This window comes from Arvicanthis niloticus, chromosome 3 (genome assembly GCF_011762505.2).
Source record: "Arvicanthis niloticus isolate mArvNil1 chromosome 3, mArvNil1.pat.X, whole genome shotgun sequence".
NCBI lineage: Eukaryota > Metazoa > Chordata > Mammalia > Rodentia > Muridae > Arvicanthis > Arvicanthis niloticus.
Genome location: NC_047660.1, coordinates 112,642,681 through 112,666,458, shown reverse-complemented (window position 1 = coordinate 112,666,458; position 23,778 = coordinate 112,642,681). Strand labels below are relative to the sequence as shown.

At 40.9% G+C, this 23,778-nt stretch overlaps 1 protein-coding gene across 1 annotated transcript in view; it reads left to right on the top strand.

The window, feature by feature from the left end:
* The window catches only part of Vwc2l (von Willebrand factor C domain containing 2 like), a 165,814-nt gene extending 142,417 nt beyond the window's left edge, over positions 1-23,397 (top strand). Inside the window, exon 4 of the mRNA XM_034498307.2 lies at positions 20,191-23,397. Coding sequence (XP_034354198.1) covers positions 20,191-20,339 — 149 coding nt within the window. The 3' untranslated portion in view covers positions 20,340-23,397. The remainder of the gene's footprint in view (positions 1-20,190) is intronic.
* The last annotated feature ends 381 nt before the right edge of the window (positions 23,398-23,778 follow it).

The following is a 23,778-nucleotide window of genomic DNA, read 5'->3' as shown; positions in this document are numbered from 1 at the left end:
TCCTCATTCCCAGTGACTGTTAGTTTCATAAAAATAAAGTGTAATGTTCACAGGCAGACTGAGCAATTATCGCAAATATCAAAAATTTAACAACAGAAAAACACACGCAATTGTTCAAATACCCTGTGATTTACTGTCATGCTTGCATTTGTAAAGTGAATGCCGTTCTTCTACTCTGAAGCCTCAAATTTTATACAAATCTTTTTTTATTTTATTTTATTTTATTTTTTTTAACCAAACGCTGAGAACACAATATTATACACGGCATAAGTGGCTGAGTAAGATGAGTACTCCTGGGGAAAATTGCCATGTTCAAAAGACTCTGTGCTGAAGCCAAACATTGCACAGGGAACTCCAAGGAGGATGATACCCTAATTTTAACACAGGAGGCAGAACCTACTTCTTGGAGTATTGTTTAAGGAAATTCCAGTCAATTCCTGTTGCTACTAATGATTTTCAGCTATTGCCATGCAATGTGTTGAGAATCTTATTGGTACTAAATCCAGTGTAGAAACAGTCATATATACAGATGTTCTCTGCGTCATATCCCACTAGAGAAATAAGGACATAGAAAAGGAAGGTCCAGAGCAGGGAATGGCTAACTCAAGATGATAGCATGTGTTAATCAGGATCTTGAATGTCACCATATTTCTAGCTACAAGCTGGATCTTGGGAAAGGGATAAGAAAATGAACAGAACACTGAAGTTTCACACCTCACACATTTAACTTTATATCCCCCAGAAGTCTCTTAACCAACTGCAAAACCAAAGCAAGGAAGGTCAGAGCGGGACACTGGAGATAAGAGAAAACAGAAAGTCCTAGATGCATATGGCTTTAGATGTGCACGGCTTGGAGGAAACTAAAGAACATGCACTATAGGAAGCAAAATGGAATTGACCAGAGCTGAAAAGGTAGCAGAACATCACTTTTAACCACATGGACTGTTTCTTAACATCTGGGGCTTGTATCTGTACCAGATACTCACATGCCACAATTTGATATTTTAATGATAAAGACCCATCAACATGAAAGTTCCTGGGGAGTAGATGAACTGAACAGCAGCCACATAAGATCATTATAGATTTAAAAACAAAACTCCCCCTAGCTTTCTCTGCTAGTGACAGGATGCCATCCCCGAAGTGGCCTGTGGGTATGCAATGTCATAATGCTCGAAATTACAGAGTTTCCAGGATAGTGAAGTGAGGAAGTGCTCATTCTCCCAAGTGCCTGTGCTTTAGCGGAAAACAGCCTCCCGAAGGAGTCATTGGTTCATCCTTATCTTGTCTTTTCTCTGGTATGAAGAGCTGGAGGCAAATCATTTGGTCCTGAGGAAGCCTCGTGCACAGTATACAGCAGATCAGAAACAGTGTTTGTGGAACAAAGTCCATAGTTCTTGAAAGTCTACCTCGACCTGTTTCACAGAGGCTTTTCTTTCTTCCTCTTTCTCTTCCTTTGTTCACTGATTTCTCTTTCACAGTGAGGTAGACTCTGCTACCTTTGAATGTCTTCTCAATGTGGAGGCAATGCAAATGTGACTCCAACGTTCTCATTAACTCTGCAGAAACCATGGCTCATAGCTGCTTTGCTCTCTGAGGTTCCCCAACAGCAGTGAACTAGGAGAGTAATTAGTCACTTAAACAACCAGCCCTTCTGTTTCTGTTCCCATTGGGCCACGTGGCTCAACATTTCTCCAATGCTGTGTGTGTTCTATTAGCAGATGACAACACAAAGCATATGATTTGCAGGCCTGAAAATTTTACACCTTTTTTTTTCCTCCTGTTTTCTTCCAATATTCTCTAGAATCTGCGTGGGCATTTTTTTTTTTTTTAAGAACTGCATGTTGGCAGAGAAGATGTACATTTGATTTCTGAAAATGAACAGTGCAAGCCAGGACTTACAATTCATAAATAAATTTCCATGTTTTCCCTGCAGGATATAAAGACTCTGCCTACAAATTCAAATCTGAGCAGGGAACTCAACCAAATCCAGTGGATTGAGGTACTATCCTGAGAACCTTGAAGCATCTTTTCTTTTTAATATATAAAAAGCAGCTAAGGGCAGACCACAAGTGCATCGGCCAAATCCTTCAACATATTATCAGAGTTGATTTGTGTTGTGTGACAAAACCTTTTCTGGGGAGACACAACACAAATGTCTACTCAGACAGAGAACCCATGGCAGACCAAAATTCGAATAACACCAAAGTCCAATTTCCTGAAGCAATGAGTTTTATTGAGGTTACTTACAAAAATATGGGAGAGAAGTTATTCACAGGAGCAGAAATGTCCCAAAGACAGTTGTATCACCAAAGCTCACCCCTGCGCAGGTAACAGCTCACAAACCCTGGGAACCTGGGGCACACTGCACACTTTGCAAGCAGCTCAAAAGTTTGGAGGGTGTCCTTTCTAAGAAACTCAGTTGGTTTACACCTCTTCCAGGAAGCTCTGCTAGTTTGTTTCTCCCAGGCAACCAGTCTGCTCTCAGGGCCTTCTTTGCAGCTTTTCTCTTCAGAGAGTCTTTTGTAGATCAACATCCTCCTCTGAGAGTGGCTCTTAGGTTTTCTTGCTTACTCTGGCAGGAAGGGGCCTAGGGAATCTGGTTGGTTTTAATTCTAAAGGTCAGAATTCTGTAGCAAAGGAGCTGGCAGAGCTGTTGTCATTCCAGAAGATTCAGAAGGAAAACTATTTTTGTGCATTTTCTAATGTATGGAGAATCCTTGCCCTGCTTGGCTCACGATTCCCTGTGCTCATCACCCAGCCCCTTGCTTCCTTCTCCACCACTGATGCTGGTTTTCCTGCCTCCCTCTTGCATGGACCATCTCCTGAGTGATGCACGATAGGGTCCCTTGACTTAATCTTATGTTCAAACATTGTCATGCTACATTTACTCAGGTTCCAGAGAATATGATATAGATCTGCTCAAAACCAAAAGAGAACAAAACAAAAACATAAAACGATGCTACAGAGAAAAAAAAAAGTTAAGAATTTGACTTAGCCATAGCTTTGGTCTCTCTTTTTGATTTCCTGAATGTAACAATCTTGATCATTCTCCTATCCCAGTATCGAGTGGTCTCCACCAAGGCTCAGACAAACAAACAAACAAACAAACACTAAATTGGTTCAAGGACTTCTTTAGGGTCACTCTGCAAAAGTTCTGCAGCAAAGAGACTAACCCAGATATGCAAATGCTTCAAAAGTGCCTAGCTCAGTGTTTAAAAACCAAGTTGGCTTGAAACCCTGCACGTAAAAATGCAAGCACTGCAAATTCTCTTTATTGTTCAAATGCTCCAGAAAGTACTGTCCCTGGGGCTGTGCCGTGCCATTTGGAATGAAAATGAGCATCGTATGAAAACTTGGGTGTATCTAAAGGTCAGTCAGTGGGCTCTTTACCACATATCTTACTCCCTCATAACAGATTTGGCTGTAGGGGTGGTTTATAAGCTTCACTTGGGGGAAATAAACACAAGTATTTTTAATAAGATGGTTGCGCTTCAACCTTGGCTCTTCCTTAAAGTTCAAAAAGCACAGGCTCATGCCCATGGCTCTTATTTTCTAATGTGCCCCTGTCAATACTTATTGCCAGGAGCAGAATTTTTTAGATGTCTAAAACTGTACTCTTCACTCTCAGGCCCCAGATATCACAGCTGTCCCCTTTCTTCTTCTCTGACTCAGTTTCCCTTCCTAGATCTCTCATTAAATGGTTTTGGCCTGTCACCCAACCCAGAGGCTGGGGACGAACTACCAACATCTTCCTCACACACATGCTCTGGACTGACTCCACTAAAGGCCAACTGTAATCAGAGACAATGTCACTGCCAACGCCTCCAGTCCTGCCTCTGTTCTCATCCTTCACCTGCATGGCCATAGTAGCTTGCATCTCACACTCTTCTCTCTGATGGTAAGCCCGTCAGTCCTCCACACTCTGGACAGAGGGAGCAGAGGGAGCAGAGGGAAAAGTTTGTTCATACCACTTCCCTCAGTTGTTCAGCCCTGTCACTCACCCCTGCTGCCCAGCCCTTCACAGTGCCTACAGGTTAAACTTCAAAAACCTAGTTGTAGAAAAACCTTTCACAATCTTCCCTCTGCTTTCCCTCTGGCATTAAGAAGGTGCCATTTCTACCCCGTTTCTGAAACATGTATGGCAGCTTACAAACCTCCTGAAAACCAAACTGAGCAGGACAGATGCCTGTTACTCCAATTTTCACCATGGAAGGAACTGACCTGTGTTGTTAATAAAACAGTGAAATAAAGCCACATGGGAGGGATGAAGTGCCCTGGAGTTGGAAGGTTAGTCAAAAACCATGGTATGGAACCCGGGGTGGTGTTCAGAATAGACTTGCTTCTATAAATGCTATAAAGAAAATATAGACAAATTCAGGATGAAGAAAAAACAGCATGTTATTTGGATCTTTTAAAAGCTTTAGACTTACTTTACAAGTATACTCATTTTAAGAACTTTGAAACTGTAGAGGACTTAGCAATGCTGAGGGATGCTGGTGAGTGGTTTGGTGCCAAGAGCAATATCAGACTAGGCTAAGTGACTGGGGTAAGAGGAAAACAGTGAATGCTTTAGAGAGCTGATCTGTGAAACATATGAGAGTCTGTCATAGAGTGCTATCAGCTCTTTCTTGATGAGCTCCCAAGGCTGCTAGCGATGCAGTGCTTCTTACTTCTACTGATGATTGCTATTGACCCCCATACTCTTGGCTTTCATTGATCCTCATTGACTATCTTCTCCAACTTAGACCCAGCACATAATTAATTCATCTTTGCCTTCTTGCCGACTTCTACTTGCCTGGCAAAACAGTGACGCTACATCAATGTAGGTACATGGCTCCTGGGTGGGATGCAGCGCATATATCCCACACAAGACACGGGAATGCCAGGCTTTCCCTCCCAGTGGAGCTTGCAAAGCCTCAAGAAGCGCAAACTCCTCCCCTTCAAGAAATAACTCATTCCTTCCCAGCAAAATGAGGGAACATCATTTCACGGCTCTTCCTCACCAATAAGAAACCCTTCTGTCTTCATCCTAATACTTATAACTCAGAACAAGCGTTCTCAAACTGTGGGTTGTGACCCCTTCACAGGAGTTGCCTAAGACCATCAGAAAACACAGATATTTATATTATGGTTCATAATGTAAAATGACAGTTATGAAGTAACAATGAAAATATCATTATGGTTATAGGGTCACCAGAACATGAGGAACTAACTGTATTAATAGTTTGCAGCATCAGGAAGGTTGAGGACGACTGTGTTAGAAGAATACTTCCTCTTGTTGAAAGAGGTCCCGATTTGTTAAGCCTGGAGTAGAGCCTGATGTAACTGGTCTCCAACAAGCTCCCTGTTGATTCTGTGGCTGCATCTGGTCCTAGGATCTTGATTTTCTTTTCTGTGATTACCCCTGCATAAAGACCCAGAAATTCTAAAAACCTGTCATCTTTCATTACGGGCCTTTTCCTCTCTACATAAAGGCATATACATAAACAAGCATCACTAATTTAAAAAGAAAAAGAAGCCGTCACTCTTGTTAATTCACACTACATCTTAACTTCTATTTAAATTGAGTCTCATACAATTCTATTCAAAATGTGTCTCACACACACATGCACACACACACACACACACACACTACACACACACCACCTACATAGCTTTTAAAACCCCAGAGGAACAGCTTTATCACCACAATGACATGCAAATTGCCAACAGATTGCTTCCTCTTTACTTCTGAAGATTTCACTCAATCTTCCCCAGATCGTCCAGGAAGCCTTCCTCTGCTTTCTATTTTGATCGAAACTGTTCTCTAGCATGACACCCTCCCATACACACCTCCTATTTCTAACTCTACTTGTTTCTCTGTCTGCTAGAACGTAAGCCTATGAAGATCTGGAAACATGTCTATTATTCTATTTTTGGTCAAGCGGACAGTAAAATATTTGGGAGGGAAAAGGAGTAAATAAATGTCATTGATAGTTGACACTGGTCCACTGGTGTCTGAGGAGGTGGCAGACTTGAGGATATCTTTTGAAATAGGAGTGGCAGGTTTTTCACCTAAGATTAACTAACCTGACCTCTCCCCTCATTCCAAATTCAAGGCAAAAATCATTTGCACAAGAAATAATGAAACAGAAGATCTGTAGACTCCCAAGATGCCAACCCAGGCCATAACTGTCTACTTGCTTGCCAGTTTCCCCATTTTTATAGCAGTCAGTGGGTCCTTTAATGATGTTGCACCATCTAAACATCAGTCATTGTCCTACCTGGGAGCAAATATTGTCTACAATCAATTTGTGTTTATGATTTAAAAAAAAAAAGAAGAAGAAGCAGCCAGGGTCTCAATCCATGATCTGAATGACCATATGAAATGTGCTCTCTGAGACAAAAAAAAAAAAAAAAAAAAAAAAAAAATCACACCTCAGAGCATCTGAGCACGTCGGCAATGCAGAGAGTTCCTTTTAAAGTTCAATTTTTGAGGCTGTTTATTCTGCAGCAATTCCAGCTCAGGCCAAACTGATTGTTTTCCTGGCTTAAATTGTATTGCAGACCTCGAGGAAAAAAACATAAACAGTTGGCAAATTTAGGGCCTTAAAACACAATTGCCTTAACTGAGGGGGATTCCCTTAATATTGCTTCTTATAATTTTTTTTCTCTCTGTAAGAATTTTGCCATTTCTCAGGCATTCCAGAACATGGAGTGCCCAAGGAACTACTTCAAGCTAAAGCTCTCAAGGAAAAGATCGTTTTATTGTAAATTCTGTCTGTGTTGGGTGCCATTGTCAAAGAAGAGAAGGAGTTGGGGGTAACAGAGCTGAGACGACATTCTTCATTTGTACCGATGGTTTGATTCTCTCAGCAGAACTAGCACACTATAATCCAAGGCTGGGAAAATTTCCAATAAATACAAATCAATCTCGTGATTTCCAGAAAAGAAAACAGAAAGGAAAAAAAATCAGTGTTTCAGGTCGCTTTATCTTCAGCTTAACTCTTCAGTTTGCCATTTTGTTCATTCCCTTGTTCATACTATCCATTCTTTTGTGGGCACCATCATCTCTCCCTGCCTTGCTCCAAGCCTGGGTGATGGCAAGCACCCATAGAGTGGTACCCTGCGATCATTACTCCCAGCACCTTATGCAAATAACTCCATGAGGGATGCAAGGGAAGTCGTCTTGTACTTACTTCATAGATGAGAAAACAGTGTGGATGGGAAGAACAGAGAGAATGGGCTCTTTGCTGGAGGTCACAAGGCTATTAAATGCTGACTGTCTGCCCGGAGCTCCCTTTGACAATATTGTTGAGCTCGGGAGAGAAAAATCACAGAAGCAATCAAATTGCTACCGTATAAATTGTAGCCATTTTCTTCACTTGGGATGTCAGCCCTGTTCAACAATTCCATTATACATCCCCTGTCAGCCGCTTCAGCCCTTTTCTGTCCTCTTCCTCTCCCTCTACTCTCTGCAGGTTCATGTCCCACCTACTTCCTAGAGAAACTAGAAATTATCAGACAGAAACTCTTTCAGCTTCTTATTGCCTACTGCTCTGATAAAGGAGCTGCTTCGCCTCTAAGAACATACACTTCAGTGCTCTTTGCCTTTCTCAAGGATACTGTTCTATCAAACGTACCCCACCCTTCCTGTTTCGTTAACACTTTCTCCCCACTCCCTCCAGCTTCCTTTATTTCTCCATCCATATTCCTGCCCACATTCCTCAACCCGCTAAAATGGTGTTGGCTCTTGCCACCTCAAAATTTACTTTGTCAAGGTCACACTGAGCTTTTTTGGCTCAATCCTCATCTTATCAGCCACCTCAGCTCCTTTGGGCCTAAAGTGTCTTCTTTGTTTTGCTTTTCTGGTATTTGACAGTCCTGTACATTCCTCTTCTCCATTTTAGTCATTGTAATCTGTTCCTTCTCTGTCTGTGCCTTAAATGCCAGTGCTGTCTTAGACCCTTGTTCTACCTGCTTAACATCAGACAGTCCAGGAAAACCTTGTCCACACTACCCTGGCTCTGGTGATTGTATGACAGAGGCATCCACCTCTCTCTGGCCACTTTAGGCCATGCTATTCTTCTATTCACATCCTGTGTAGATGGTCTGTGGTCCCTTCCGCTCAAAATCTCTAAGACTGACTTCATTCTCTTTCTCCCCAAACCCAGCTTCTTCACCACAGTTCCAAATAGGCACTTACATCAGAACTTATGTGGAAGCTTCTGTGTCATTCCCCAGGCCCAGGCTACCACTAACATGAGAGATCCACATTGATTAAGTCTCCTAAACTTCCCATGTATTTATCCACATCTCTCTGTTCCCCATGGCTACCGCCCTGAACTACCCTACCAGTATTTCTGACTCATGCAAGAAAATTATCCATCTGTTTACCTCCCTCAACACAGTCACAACAACTTCTGATTCATTTGTTACCTATATTGAAGAAAGTATAATAACACATTTTAGATGGTAGGTCTAGTCAAACCATGGTTCCAATTGCCTTTCAGGCCACCCACAGTCTCAAACATAACTTTTAGCAACATAAGGAATTGGTTCTACTAGCCTCTAGCTTTTATTTCATAACTTGGCACTGCCTCTACGCTATATCATCAAAAAGGTTCCCCAAGCTCTATGTCTTCACTAACTGCACTTAGGAGAGGTTACGGATGACATTCCTCACCTGGGTCATCTCCTCTTCCTGGACTTTTCTCATCACACAGTACTTCCTTGGGGCACTTTTCTCTTTAGGCTCTTCTGGTAAACTAGATAAAAACCTCTTACTATATACGGTCTATGTTTTATTTTTTTTATAAACTTTATCCCATTATTTCACTTTCAATTGTAGTTAATTAACCACATCCATGAATGACTAAAATCTATTTGTCTCATCAAACTTGTTTCAGTGTGCTCAGACAGTAGTGAGTGGTTAATGCTTGCTCGTAGAATTTTTAAATTATCAGTTCATTATCATTGTACAACTAAGCTAACTAGTTTTATTGTATACCTTGTGAATGCTGTTTATACTAATTCTGTCATTGTTTCTGTTTCAGAGTTAGGAAATGTCTACAGGCATTGTTGGTTATGCATCAAGGAAAACACCACTGTGTCTTAGTGTACCTATGGCATGTCTAATAATACATTACTATCCTAGCCAAGAAACGACCACCATCTTTTGACAGATATTCTGATAATAAAATAAATTATGTAACATCTTTATTTACTGTTGTTTCTGTTAGAGCACTTCATGTCTTTGGGTATAACTAAAACTTTTCTGTTTCATCTCCATGATAGAATGGTGTGTGTGTGCATGTGTGTATGTTTTGTTGACAAGCTAAACCACTCCTCCATCAACTAAGAAGGCGTGAGTTCCATCCTAAAATGGTCATGCGCACCTACCATATCCTAAGATGTTAACCCATGACTATTTTTAATGAAAGGAGGTGTGTAATTCTTTTATTGATGAAACGAGTTTTCAAAACCATGTGAAGAATAATTGTGTTTAAAAACAACTTTATATGCAAGGTGAGAAAAGCTGTGTCAGATTCTTTTCTAGCCTGTTTCCAATCCAAAGATAAGTATATACTATTCTGTTGCCAGTAAATACCACCTTTTTTTGGGGGGGGTGAGGTCATTAAAGCCTCTAAAATAGTTCCAAATGCCATGTCTCATACACATCTTCTTCATTCCCAAGCTGTCGTGTGGGTAAAAATCACACTTATTGGAGAAACACAGTAATGACAGCCTCAGCGGCTGAGGCTGAAACTTCAAAGTAATTGAACCATTTAACCACTATTTACTTGCCCAGAATTTCTTCTCAGAAATGACCCTTTGCTAAAAGCCTATGTTCTTGTTGCAGACTGAATTCATTGCCTTTCAGATCCGCTCACTGTGCAGCAAGGCCTGCTCCCAAACTGACACTAACTACGTTATCTCCTTGGCTTCTGATAGCATGGCTTTCATCCAAGCTCTGCTTGGTCTCAGGCAGGAGTTCTCGAATTCAAGCTTCCACTGAAATCCCTTAGAATCTCACAGATTATGGACACTCCAGATTTTCTAGTTCAGACAGTATCTGATGGGGCCCAGGAATTTTAATTTCAAGGGCACCCAAAATGAAGGTGATACAATTGATCAAGGATCAAGGTTTTCTTTGAAAATTCCTCTGTCCTAAAGATAGGCTACTTCCCGCAAATCATAACATTTCTTGTCCGCAAATTATACAAACAGTAGCTTCCTTATGAGAACCTGGCACTACATTCTTCTCTTATTTCTCTAGAATAGTAATGTCTGATAAAAAAAAAAAAATACCATGTGAACTACAGGGGTAATATTTACTTATTTACTTACTTATTTGGGATTCTTGTCAGGAGTTTGGGAGGGGTAAGAAGCGACTTTATGTAGCCTAGGTTGTCCTCAAAATTGTTACATAGCCGAAAATGACCTTGAACTTGCTCTCTCTGCCCGAATGAATGCTGGGATTTCAGTGTAGGCACTTTTAGAGTGTGAACCCAGAGCTTCCTACATGCTAGGCAGATACATCCCAATTGAGCACAACTCCAGCCCCACAAGTATAAGTTTACTTTTAGCAGCCATATTAAAAAGTCACTACACTTCCTCACTACACTTCTTCAGTTTCCAAATATACCAGTCGCACTATCAAGTCGATAACAAATTTTAAGGAGAAAGAACCTTATCGTTAGGCATATGCATTGATTGTAAAAATGCATGTTAGTATCAGAATTTATTCTTTCTTCTTATGCACAGAACCAACTATAAATATGCCTTGATGCTTTCCTTACTGCACGATTTTTAAACTTGTTTTCAAGCTGTATACCTCACTCCTCCCTGCTCGTCAGCAACTCCTCCCCCTGGTAAGGCAAGCCGTGTTAACAGCGCAGTGTTTGTGCTTATTTCTTCACTCCGTGCGCCTGCAATCCTCTATAAGCAGACACACAGACGTCAGTTTGTTTACATTTGTTTTATCAAACTAGAATCACATTGTACCCACTTCTCTACATAAATCCACACTTAGTCAATAATGGCTCACTGGAGCCTTGCAAGGCAGCTGCAGGTTGTGATTTTTGCCTTTTAATGACCGAGGAAAACCCTGTAGGGGTAGGAAAGCATAATCAGCTCAATATTTCTGTTGTTGGCATAAAGTCACATTTGACCCGTTTTAAAGCAGTTAAACAACAAAACTTCTCACTGTATACCAATTTATATGAAACGTCTATTTCCACTTATTCTTCCTTTGGCTTGGTTTGCAAGCCCAGTTTTAACCCTTAACCTGAATGTTTTCCTCCCACACCCACGCCCTTTCTTTCCAACAAAATCACTGACCATTAACAGCCTCAGTGATTCACCGAGAGTCATTTTCCTAAAACGTCGTGATTCAATCAGCAAAGGGCACATAGCATCACCCTCTCTTGGAGAGCCATTATTCAGGTATTTTCTTCACTTGTCTTTCTCTGATTAACGGTAAACAAGCCTGAGAGAAAGCCACAAAGATTGTATTGCCATATGCCTACTCGGTCTGGAAACAAATATTAATCCACATATGTGCAAAAAATGTCTTTATTTATTCTTTGAGATAATAATAATAAATAATAATAGACCTGAAGTGAAAGGTCTAATTTTGCAACCTAACCATAGTTATTCAGTTCGCAGCTCAGGTGATAGCAATAAGGAGAGTGATAAGTGGCTAGAACTATTCAGCTGCATTATGTGACAGGCACAGTCTTGGTGGTGCCTTACTAATGAAAATGTATTTGTTTCGTCAATGCCTCGATGAAGTAGGTTCTCTTATTTGATTATGTTTCCCTTCATGGCTAGGGACACTTAGTTCATAGAGCTATCCAGTGGCCAAGCAGAACTGAAATGGGAGTCGTCTAGCTCCAGGGTCTTCATTCTCTGCTCTATCTGTCTCTTTGAGCTTCAGCATCCTCATCTATAAATTGGATGGGACCATGGGAACCCTAACTAGCCTTAGGCTAAAAGTGAGAAGGATGATGAGGACATAAAAGTCATTCACAGTTCCAATGAAGTGAGACACTCATGTTTGGCAAATTTGAAAATCTGACTAAGCAGGTGTTATGACTGGTGAGCTAGAGACAGCTAATGTTGGACCTGAATATCATCCCATGCTCAGAGCTGGACAGTTAGCCTGGCCACAGAACGAGCAGCCACCTTTCTCTTGTCGTGTGTCATGACCATATTCTTCCTTTCTGGGCTCTGTCCCCTGGATTTTACTTAATTGGAACACCAACCTATAAATCTTACATACTTAGAGTCCAGAAAACTCTCTGGCATCCTCAGACTGAAATCTGTGTGGGAGTTTGGCAATATTGAATCTTCAAATAAAATGATTAACAGTCACCTTCAGGGCAGCCTCTGAGAAAATAATCCTCCCTGAATTGTTGCCTCCTTAATCTGAGGAAGCTTTTTGTTTTCAAGTTTAATAAAAAGGGTTTGGAAGTAACACAGGGATGGCTGCCTGGAAGCAGGCAGGGAGAGCCATCCCTCTCTCTAGTCCAAGGCTCTTGTTGGCAACTGGAACGCCATCGCTGCTCTCTGTCCACACCTAAGAAGGCCTTCGGGACACATCAACAGGAAGGGCAAAGACATTTCATTCCATTTTAACTGTGTTCATCTCTAATTGCTGGTTTTATTAGCTACGTTTTTCCAAGATTCTAATAATTGAAAATAAGCCCACCTGATCAGAAAGCCTATTTGCTTTTTCCAGAGCACAATAAGTTCCATCAGATTTGGTGAAGCAGAGAATTAAAATCAGAAGGAAGTACATAATCCAATCCAATTCAATTGCAAACTGAAGCCTACAAGCCTACTATTCACTGAGACAATGATTTAGATGATCTGCCAAATAAATATAGGATGTTTATGGCTTTGCGCAATAGGAATTGGCCTCATTTATGCAGCAGGAAGATCATTTACAACTAATTTCTAAAAGACACCAAGTGCCAACATTGAACTTTCAAATCAAGGCTAGAGACTGAAATAATCTAAAGAGGACAATTAAACAGCATAAAGTTGTTTTCAGAGAGAATTTTCAAGGAAGCCATACTACTTTATAAGCATAAAGCACAGATAAAGATGGCAGAGCCAACCTAGCTCTCTGAAGAGTGTCTGCATTGATAAGCAACACAATTTTCTGGGGTGCTCCCTGTCACCCCAGTTATCTTCTATGTTTATCAGTGGACCCATGCTGCCTTTGTGGTCATGAAAATGTGTACTTCCCAAGACCAAATTCCACTCCAGGGAAGCTGTTCTGCAAAACTCTGTGTGGGGCCATTTTCCTTCCTCACTCGTGAATTTTATCAGTAAAATTCCTCCTCTTCCCTTTCTTCTACTGTCCCATTCACCTGCTATTCCCTTTGCCTCGCCACATACCACAGTAACTGAAGCGTCTTAGTTGCTTGCCTCTACTGCAGCCTTATCATCCCAGGGGCTGCCAAAACTTAGAAGAAATGAATAATAGCTCTTATTTTCAGGATGATTGCCTTCTGGGATGGAGCATGAGGAAACTGAGATGTGGCCCAAATCTGTTTCTCATTGGCTGTGAGACTTTGGGAGAGTTACTCAGCATGTTTGTGTTTCTTTGTCTCACTAGAAAGTCTGTGGCTTTTGATCCTCGCTTCAACTGTCTAACCGTGGGCTTTGTGCTTTGACTACTGTAGGTATTATTTGGATATAATTTCCTCCAATAAAAGAATTTTCCTCTTAAATTATCCAGGACTAGTTTTGTTGATACATAACTGTTGATACCTAATTGGTTCTTCCTGTGCATTCTGCAACAATGTATCTCAGTTACATTGAACGCAGTTCTAGGATCCAACCCAACTACTCTTCTAAAACCTACTTCTGCTCTCGAGCCCTCTCCTTTTAGAAATCACACCATTTGGAACCCCATGATCAGTTCAATGGTTAGCTGTGAGCATCCACCTCTGTGTATGTCAGGCTCTGGCAGACCTCTAAGGAGAAAGATATATCAGGCTCCTGTCAGCAGGCACTTCCTGGCATCCACATCAGCGATTACCTTTGGTGACTGCACATGAGATGGATACCCAGGTGGAAAATCTCCAGACAACCCCTCCTTCAGTTTCTGTCCCACACTTTGTGTCCATATTTGCTCCAATTAGTATTTTGTTACTCCTTCTAAAAAGAACCAAAGCACCCACACTATCGTCTTTCTTCTTCATGAGCTTCATGTGGTCTGTGAGTTGTGTCTTGGGTATTGTAAGCTTTTGGGCTAATATCCATTTATCAGTGAGTGTACACCATGTGTGTTCTTTTGTGATTGGAGTATCTCACTCAGGATGATATTTTCTAGTTCCACATATTTGCCTAAGAATTTTACGAATTCATTGTTTTTAATAGCAGAGTAGTACTCCATTGTGTAAATTACCACATTTTTTGTTTAGCTCTGTACCCCATTTTTAATAAGGTAGCTGAAAGGGTTTGTGGCCCCATGAGGAGAGCAACAGTACCAACCAACCAGAGCTCCCAGGGTCTAAACCACCAGCCTGGGAGCACACGGGAAGGGACCCATGACTCCAGCTGTATAGGTAGGGGAGGATGGCCTTGTCGAGCATAGGTGGGAGAGGAAGTCCTTGGTCCTGTGAAGGCTGGATGCCCCAGTGTGGGGGAATTTGAGGGTGGGAAGGTAGGAGTGGGGCAGGTGGGTGGGGGCACATCCTCATAGAAGCAAAAGGGAGGATAGGATAGGGGATTTCTGGGTGGGAGAAGAGTGGGGAAAAGGGATAACATCTGAAATGTAAATAAAATATCCAATAAAAAAATAAATCACACAATCTTTGCAAGGGGTGGAGGTGAGGGAGTGTCTTTCCCCTTAGGATTTTATTTTCTGTGAGGGATAATTTGATCAATTAATTCAAGCCCATGTGCTAACTGCTGAAACTAATATAAATGTTAAACTGGCATTTTTAATGTCTTAGAACAAAGGAGGAAAGGCTTTTCTTTTTCCATTTTCTTAGCACATTGCCAATGCCTGTAAGGTTGCTAGACTTGCAGCATCAGAAGAGGCCCGAATTTGCCAAGATTTGTTCTCTCTAGTCCATCCACAGATGTGTGTAGACAAGTCCTGTAGTGACACCAGCAAAATTCACATCATTAGCACCTTCATCTCAAGGTAACACACACACATACATGTAGGCAGGCACTCACATGCACACGCACACACACATGGAGGGGGAGAAGAGCCAGGTATAAAATCTTTAATGTGGTAAACAGCCCAAAATCTTGAGCCCTTTATACACAGAGAGAGAGAGAGAGAGAGAGAGAGAGAGAGAGAGAGAGAGAGAGAGAGCGAGAGAGAGTGAGAGAGAGGCTATATCTGTTTAGCAACTGGCTGAGAAACGAAGAGTAGAGAAGGTGGAAATTAAACCCTGACTTATGACATTTCCTGATCTGATTTGGGGCATGTAAAACACATTTACCATGTCCAGTCTCAAGGCACCAAAATCATGTTCATAAGATCATAAAACTCTTGGATATTTCATGATTCCTCCTTGAAATCCAATATCTGATTACTTCTCAGCCAGTTCCTCACTCACTTCTTATCGTATGCTCCATTGGACCCCACTGGCCTTTTCTTCTTTCCTTAGGAGTACCACTGCACCCCACTCTATTCAGCACAAACTCTCTTCCACTGGACTGAGTCGGGATCTTTGTTACAACTCACAGCTGTCTGTGCTTTCTTTTCAGAGCACTAACCAGATTATATATTTGCCCCTTAATATCATTGTGTGGTGTTTATCATTGCAAGAAAACAGCTATGTATTGGTGTGTGATCAGACCAGCTCTCAACTACTTTTCATCCCTATTGTTCCTATGCAGCCTCTTCATAAAGTGGATTTAGGGAAATTATCAAAAAACTCTAGTGTCTGACCAAATCCTCTTGGTCCCTAGAACCATAAATATGACAGAAATCCTTCTATATTTGGCTGGGTTTGTTAAAATCGTATATTATGAAAGCTAAAAGAAAGTATTCCAAGTACTTTCTCTTTGATCACAAGATATTCTATATGTGTGTCTAGTGGGACCTTGGAGAGGCTGGGATGAGAGGATGGGAGGAAGTGTTGTCCAAAAGATAGAGTGCTTGGCTTGCCTCAGTCATATCTCCAGAGAGTTTCAGTTTCACACTTATCTCTCTCTTCTTTATAAGATTTCTCTGGAATGATTTTGACTGTGACAAAAATAAGCTAGGTTTTGCTTTATAGATATGCAAAATAAATACTCAAAGAACTGTAGAATAGTAGAGGAGAACATTCTTGTTTCATGGGGAAAATATCTCCATGGTTCAACCTTCTCCCTTTCCCTTTCTTTCTTCCTAGCTCCTAGTCTCAGCAAAGAATCCAATTTCCAATTCTCAAAATTACATTCTCAAAGTTTTGAGTCCTTTCCGAGTCTGTGTCCCATTTGTATTTGAATAACAAAGTGTTTTCCAAAGATCACGTGTATGATAAATCACAGAACCACAGTTTGAGCCCCTCCTAATCATAATCTTAATCATAATTTTCTTTGTGTTTCTTTCCTCTGCACATACAGCACCAGTGGAAACTTAAATGCTACCTTGAGGAAAGCCCCGTGGCTCACATATCTTCTCCACAGAAGGCTTTCTCTAGTTTCTAAACAAATTATGCTTGTTAGAAACTATTTGAATATACAACATAAATCCAGTAAATAATGCTCTGAAGAAAAACAATCTCACTTCTTTCTGTACATATCACATTTTTCTACCTCCATATACATCTACAATGCCTGAACATGCTAGATTTCTACATTAGAAGTTCCAACTCTAGGAAACAAAACAAGCAAACAAACAAACCATGACAATGCATTTCTAAAATACAACTTGTTTTTATGAACAACTGAAAACCTCTTGTAGTCCATAGAGATTCATATCTCAGGGATACCACATTCTGGGCACATAACATCTGGCTAGTCATTTTCTCCCTCTGAGGCTCAATGTCATGTGAGGAAGATCATGAGCCTTCTCTAGATAATTGTAAAAAACAATATGAGACACATTCCAGCATAAAGTAAGAGCTCAATAAATGATCACCATATATTTCATCTGTAAGTGAATATTTCTATACTATAGTTCTGGCAGTGGAATCAGATAAAGGCTTATCTATAGGTTCAGTAATAATTTTAGCAACTGCCACATTCAATCTCAGTTCTTTGAGGAGAGAGAGAGAGAGAGAGAGAGAGAGAGAGAGAGAGAGAGAGAGAGAGAGAGATCAGGTCACTGAGGATCAGTGTATATCCTCCATCCATTAGGTTGGATTGTAGAATGAGTGGCCAGTTGGCCACCTTTTCTCTCTTATGCCACCACTCTCTAAGAGTCATTGGACTGTTCCTCTATCTTCTCCTTCTGCATAAAATGATGCCAATCCTTCACCCTTCCCTTGGAAGTCCTTTCTGCCAACCTTCAGTTTAATCATTTTCATTCCTTCCCTCTAACGTTTCTCCATGTCCTATACATTCAAATGTGTTGCTTTGTCATCAAACTTGATCTTTTGAGCAATTTATCCCTTTATAAAGACAAAGAAAAACTAAGAATAACCTCCAAATAGGAGGACAGTAGGTAGAAGCAAGGAAGATGGCCTCCATAATGAACTCATAGGGAACAGTCACATGCTCAAAGAAAATTAGCACTTACTGCTACCAGTACTGGGGACAGGGCTAAAACCAGAACATTTTAAAAATAGTGCCAACCATTCTACTGACAATTACCTAAATTGCTTTTAAGTATATGACTTTTAACAGCAAACTCAAGACTTGCTATGGTCACCTTTGAGATTCACAGAACAAGACCAATGAAATCCCTGTAGTACAAAAGTTAAGGAGATCAAACAAGAATGCTGGATTCTGTAAAATGCTCCAGCCATTAGGTAGACAGCTGAATCCTCACTACATCATTCACAGGCAATGGTTTGGGCCAGTCTTGGCACATGTAAAAGATCCTTCATTTGTGTTCAATCCATCAAAATAATTAATATTTCTTGAGCTGAAAGTGCAGCAAATTCTAAGTGACTCTTTTAAAAAGATGGATAGAGGTTAATCAAATGCATGCCGATCACAGCGTGCTCCTGACACAGTCAACAAGAAGCAAAAACAAAACAGCTCTAGTAAAATATCCCTTCCAGACATATACAGTGACTTGCAAGGAGTCTCTTCTCATACATTCTGTCTGCTTTCTGTTCTTGTATCAGTGAGTATTTCCAGCATTCTGGGAGACAGCAGAATATCTGAGTGTGTGTGTGTGTGTGCATACACACACACACACAGGAGAGAGAGAGAGAGAGAGAGAGAGAGAGAGAGAGAGAGAGAGAGAGAGAACCCTCAGTTCTAGATTCAGAAGAAACTCATGGTTTGGGGTTGAAGCCCCCTAGAACTGTAGTCACATGGGTAGCCTGGTCCACCAATTAATTCCTTAAACCCTCAATTAATACTATGATTATGAAATATAAGAAGTTAAAGATGACCAAAAACTTACAATAGAATCAGAACAAGAAGCAGCCTCCTAGGTAAAGGCAGAAAATCACATGATAATTAATTATCACCAGACTTCACCTGATCCATCACCCCTGCTCTCGACAGTTCCCCTGTGTTCAGGCATATACTCTAGATGCTTGTAGCAGATTGCAGGAAAGGCATATGAACACCTATACTGTTGGTATAGTGTACACAGTGAAAAGCTCTAAAAGAAAGAGTATTATAGCTATAGTATACTAGTCACACCTTAACAAATATGCATCATAACCTTGTAGTTATAATTTTTGTAAAGTAAGCCTCCACTAATGAACTAAATGCAGTACAAATAGCTTCTGATTTCATTTGTTTGGCAGTAGAGAGAATCTTATACATTCTGGGCAACTGTTGAGAAAGTGAAAGCAGGGCATTGACAATGACATGTCACCAGATTGCCACTGAGTTAGTGACTATGGCCAGTAGCCAAAACTGATGGCTTAACAAATCCTTACTGGACACAACCCAGCACTCCCTTCTTTACCCTGATGGGTTCTTCAGAGGTCAACAACGCCTAAAATCAACAACTCAAACAACTCCTAAAATCCAGTAACTTGTACCATCCCTCTGCAATCCACCATGCATTGGGAAGACATTTTTAATATAGTTTCAACTTGGGAAAAAAACATGTGGAGTATTAGCATTCTTATATGAGGACTAAAAAAAATATGAGAAACTAAATTACTCAAAAAGCAAATGATAGAGGGATGAGAGACAAGAACTAAAATAATTGAGATTATTAGACAGATAGACAGACAGACTGGCAGACACAAACACATGCATCCAACTAGAGTGAGCAGGGGTCACCTGCTGTAAAGCTTTTTGGAATCTGAAAAGGTAAAAATAAAATCCCTGCTAACATACGAAATCCAACCATTTGGGTCATTCCTTTTTAAAAAAAAAAGGGGGGGTGGGGGGGAGAAGACAGCCAACAGATTAAAGGAACTCCATTTTATAAAAATCAAATGAACCTCTAACAAAGCTTGTTTGGGGACATGAATAAATCATCCATCTATGAATTATTCATTGTTATCAAGAAACAAGCTGGGAATTCCTGGAACCGGGCAGGATCTGGGGAGGGAGCAAGTTCATGGCTGCACACCTTCCACAGGACAGGAGAGAACCCACCATGGGTACACATAACAATGTGAGGCCAAGGGTGCCAATCTCCATTCATGGGAGACTGCACCACCTTTATACCCAGAGGACAAAGCAAATAAAGCTTAATCTATAATGTACTCGATAAGCAGACAATAAAGTCTCTCTGTCTTTCTGTCTCTCAGTCTCTTTCTCTCCCTTTCTCCCTCTGTTCTCCTTCCCTCCCCCCCTCCTTCTCTCTCTGTCTCTCTCTATCTGCCTCTGTTTCTCTCTTTCTCAGTGTGTGTGTGTGTGTGTGTGTGTGTGTGTGTGTGTGTGTGATATACATAGGAAATACAAGCTGTGTACTAAAGATCATGGGGTTGAAAGCTTGAATTTGAAAAGGTTGACTAGAAACTCCTTGATGACAAGCTGTTGGCACAGCCTGCCCTTCTCATTGATGGTTTGCAATGGGCTTGTTTTGGGGAAGCAATAAGAAAGGGTAGAGGGGAGGCTCCCAGATTTAATGCACTAACTAATACATGTGTGTGTGTGTTCCAGGTCCAAACTGCTTTGCAGGAACTACAATAATTCCAGCTGGCATTGAAGTGAAAGTGGACGACTGTAACATCTGTCACTGTCACAACGGGGACTGGTGGAAACCCGCTCAGTGTTCAAAGCGAGAATGCCAAGGCAAGCAGCCTGTGTAGGGCAGATTCCCGATCGGTGACAAGTTCTAGGAGGGGATGCTATGGCTTCTACACTGCACATGTATCGCACTCAACAGAATGAGCAAACAAACCCCTGCCAGCTACAACAGGGTCACCAGCAAAACCTTCTGGGGTTGACAAACGTGAATATTTTACGAAGAGGAACTCTCTCTCTCTTTCTCTTGCTATATAAAATATACATAGCATATAGCTATTTAAACCACTTTTGTAATTGCCAACGCTTGATGGTAACTAGACAACCAAGCTTTCTTGGACAAGAAAGAAAGAACACAGCCTTGGACAGGTTCCTTCCCAGGTGATGCCTCTGACCTGCCAGCTCATGTCCTTTGATTTGCTCCATCTTTACCCCGGTGTGCACCCTACATTTCTCTCTTGTATGTTTTCTACCTTTGGAATCTAAAGGGGTCGGATTGGACTACACGGTAAAGTTTTGTGTTTTCATGAGAAGTGTTTGATAAAGAAACTTTGGGGGAAAGTAGCCTTCCAGAGGGGAAAGAATGAGCAGTGTCCAAGCCTTGGCCTTCTTGGAGGTAGTTATGTTTGTGGGCTAAGAAACAGAGAGGTAAACTGGGTCTTCTGCAGCTCAGGTGAGGAACAGGTATTTTGTCTGATATGTTGGGGCTCACTGTTGATTCTTACAGACCACACATTTCACACATAAAATTTTGAAACTGCCTATCAGAACCAAGTAGGTGAGTGAGAACACCGTGAGGTGATCAGAGAACACACAGAGACGGGTATTTAAAACTGTAGCATTTTATCACTGGACTTCTTCATGATGCCAGCTTTGAGTTTGGTTTATAATTAAACACACAACAAAGTCCACCTTGTCATCAGGCGATATAAATACTAGAACCAGGGTGAGTAGCCCCACTGTGAATCAATCTTTCTAAACATTTCTGACTGTCAAGTTCCAATTTGACTGAAAGCCAGTCCTATACACAGCAGTTTTTATGGTTTAGGACTGTGTTTGCCATGTTACAGTAACAACCACTCAGCCCTAAATCTAAAATCCAGATTCAGGACACTCTTTCCACCTTAAGTGCTGATGTAAATTAAAGATTAGGGTAGAGTGAGTCTTGCACAATACAATTTCATTAGTTGAGCATTTTTTAATGTATATAATAGATACTAAATGATTAAAGAGAGCCTTTGAAGAGTCTCAAGGTTGCCCTGGTAATGCTGCTAGTCTAATAATGAAAAATAATAATAATAAAAGAAATACACAGGGTATCTGATGCCACCTCCAGTCAAATGCAAAATTCCCAGCTCTGAGACCATTTGGCCTAGTCGTTTCTCCCACTATCTGTCCTAAAAACCTTGGTGCAGATCTGATAGGGTCCTTAGGAAACTTCAAAGTTTTCTTCATCTCTAGTAGTCTTTCTTTTTCCTAATTTCTGCTCCCACCCCTAATCTGTGTTTCATGTGGCTTCTGTGAAGAACCACATTACATAGAAAGACATCTCAATGTCAGCCTCTGATATTTGGGGCTAGATTGGAAGGGGCCATGCTGCCCGCTCTTATGATGCCAACCGACATTCTTGAATTCCATCCACTAGGTACCAAGAACACCCAACTAGTTATAGAAACCAAATGTCCCCAGACATAGCCAAAAGTCCTCAAGGGGTGTGGGTAGGGAATAAACTGTTACCTGGTTGAGAAGCTGTGTCATTCAGCCATTTAATGTCTGCCATATAATGTGCTGGGCAGCTCAGACTGCCCACGTGTGGCTTTGTTGAGCCCCTGAGCCCTTTGGATCATGCACAAACAGTAACCCCAAGGGTCAATCACCTCCCTGTCAAGTGATGTTTCTAACACCCACTTGCCGGACACCAGTTTCTTTAGTCTCATAAATTAGTTTTCTCATTTAAAATTGTCAGCCTCTCCTCCCTAGAAGCACTGCCTGTCATCAAGAAAGAGTTGTCATTTCCAAAATTAATGTGCTGACGAGCCAGACCTGACACTTTTACACACACTGTGCTTGTGTTATGATACAAATAACCATCCTGGTGCCATCCGAGGAAGAACATCCAGCCGCCTTCCTTTAGAACACCAATTTGCTGCGAGGTTGGTGCCTTTCAGTTGCCACTATGGATACATCATAGAGACAGTCATGAATCATTCATGAGCAATTCTGCATGATTTATGCCTACACTCAAAAGCAAAGGCACTTCATACTTCAGCCCATGTCTAGACAGAGTTGTACTATACAGCTTTCTTTGCCCTGAGGTTGCCTAATGCCAGTTCCAAGAACCCACATTCTTGGAAAGAAAAAAATAATTATTATTATTACAATAAATGACAGGAATAATGTCTAAATCTGAGAAAAAATATCGCTAATAGAGAGAGTCATGTAGCCTACACCCTTCTCTATTATTAAGGAGTTACTAGTTCTTGTTCGAAACAGAATGTGCAACTTGAAAGCCAAGGTAGAGAAATTTTGCATCAAAGTCTGATTTTCCCAGCAAGGATTTGGTAGGCTGGAATATAACAACCGTCAAGAGTCTTCAGAGAGTTCGCAGCTGGCAGCAGATCAATAGTGGCCTCTGTGACAAACTTGAGAAGAGGAATTTTCATCATTGTTTATGTCGGGTTTGGGCTTGGTTTCTTTTGTCTGTTTGTTATGTTCTTTTGGTTGTTCAGTTTCACTACAGGATGTCCTTTAACACTCCCAAATACCAATGTTAACCCACCTTTAGGAAGAGACAAAGCTATACTGTGGCAGAATTTCTCATAAATGGATAGACATTCAACAATTTCCTACTACCAGGCCACTGAGAAATTCTTTCCGAGCTCAGAATATCAGAACTCTTCTGGTTTAATCATTTTGTTATTGTTTCTTTTTAAGGCTTTGATTGCGGCCACACCATCACCTCTGTGTTACTGTTTCTCCTCTGCCTTTGGCTCTCGGCTTTAAAATCAACTATGTTTAAATAAGGGATCAGTATCTGGTTTGTCAGCTGATGCCTGTTAAACTAATTCAGTTTCTAAAACCCTTGAAATATGGTGTGCCTGAAAACTAGTGAGAGAAAGAGACAAAAAAAAAAAAAAAAAAAAAAAAAAAAAAACCACTAAATACAAAACTGTAAAAAAGGGATTCTAGCAACAATATTTGATGTGTAAAAGAATATATTATTAAAAAATTATTTTGTTAAATATAAAGTGTGTTAACCAGTGAACATTGTTTGTGGTATATTTTACTTCCCAGGTTTCTCCTTTCTCTGCTCCTTAGTCAAGGACGAGCTCTCGGTGGCATCTGTCATTTGATGGTACATGTGTCGTTACAGCTGTAACCAATTAGAATTAAGTTTTAACTTTAGTATTGGCCTGTGTGCATTGTTCATTTTTCAAAATATGAGGCTGATTTGGGGTGAGTCATAAAACAAGGCTCAAATAAACTGCAGGTGAGAGGGTTTTA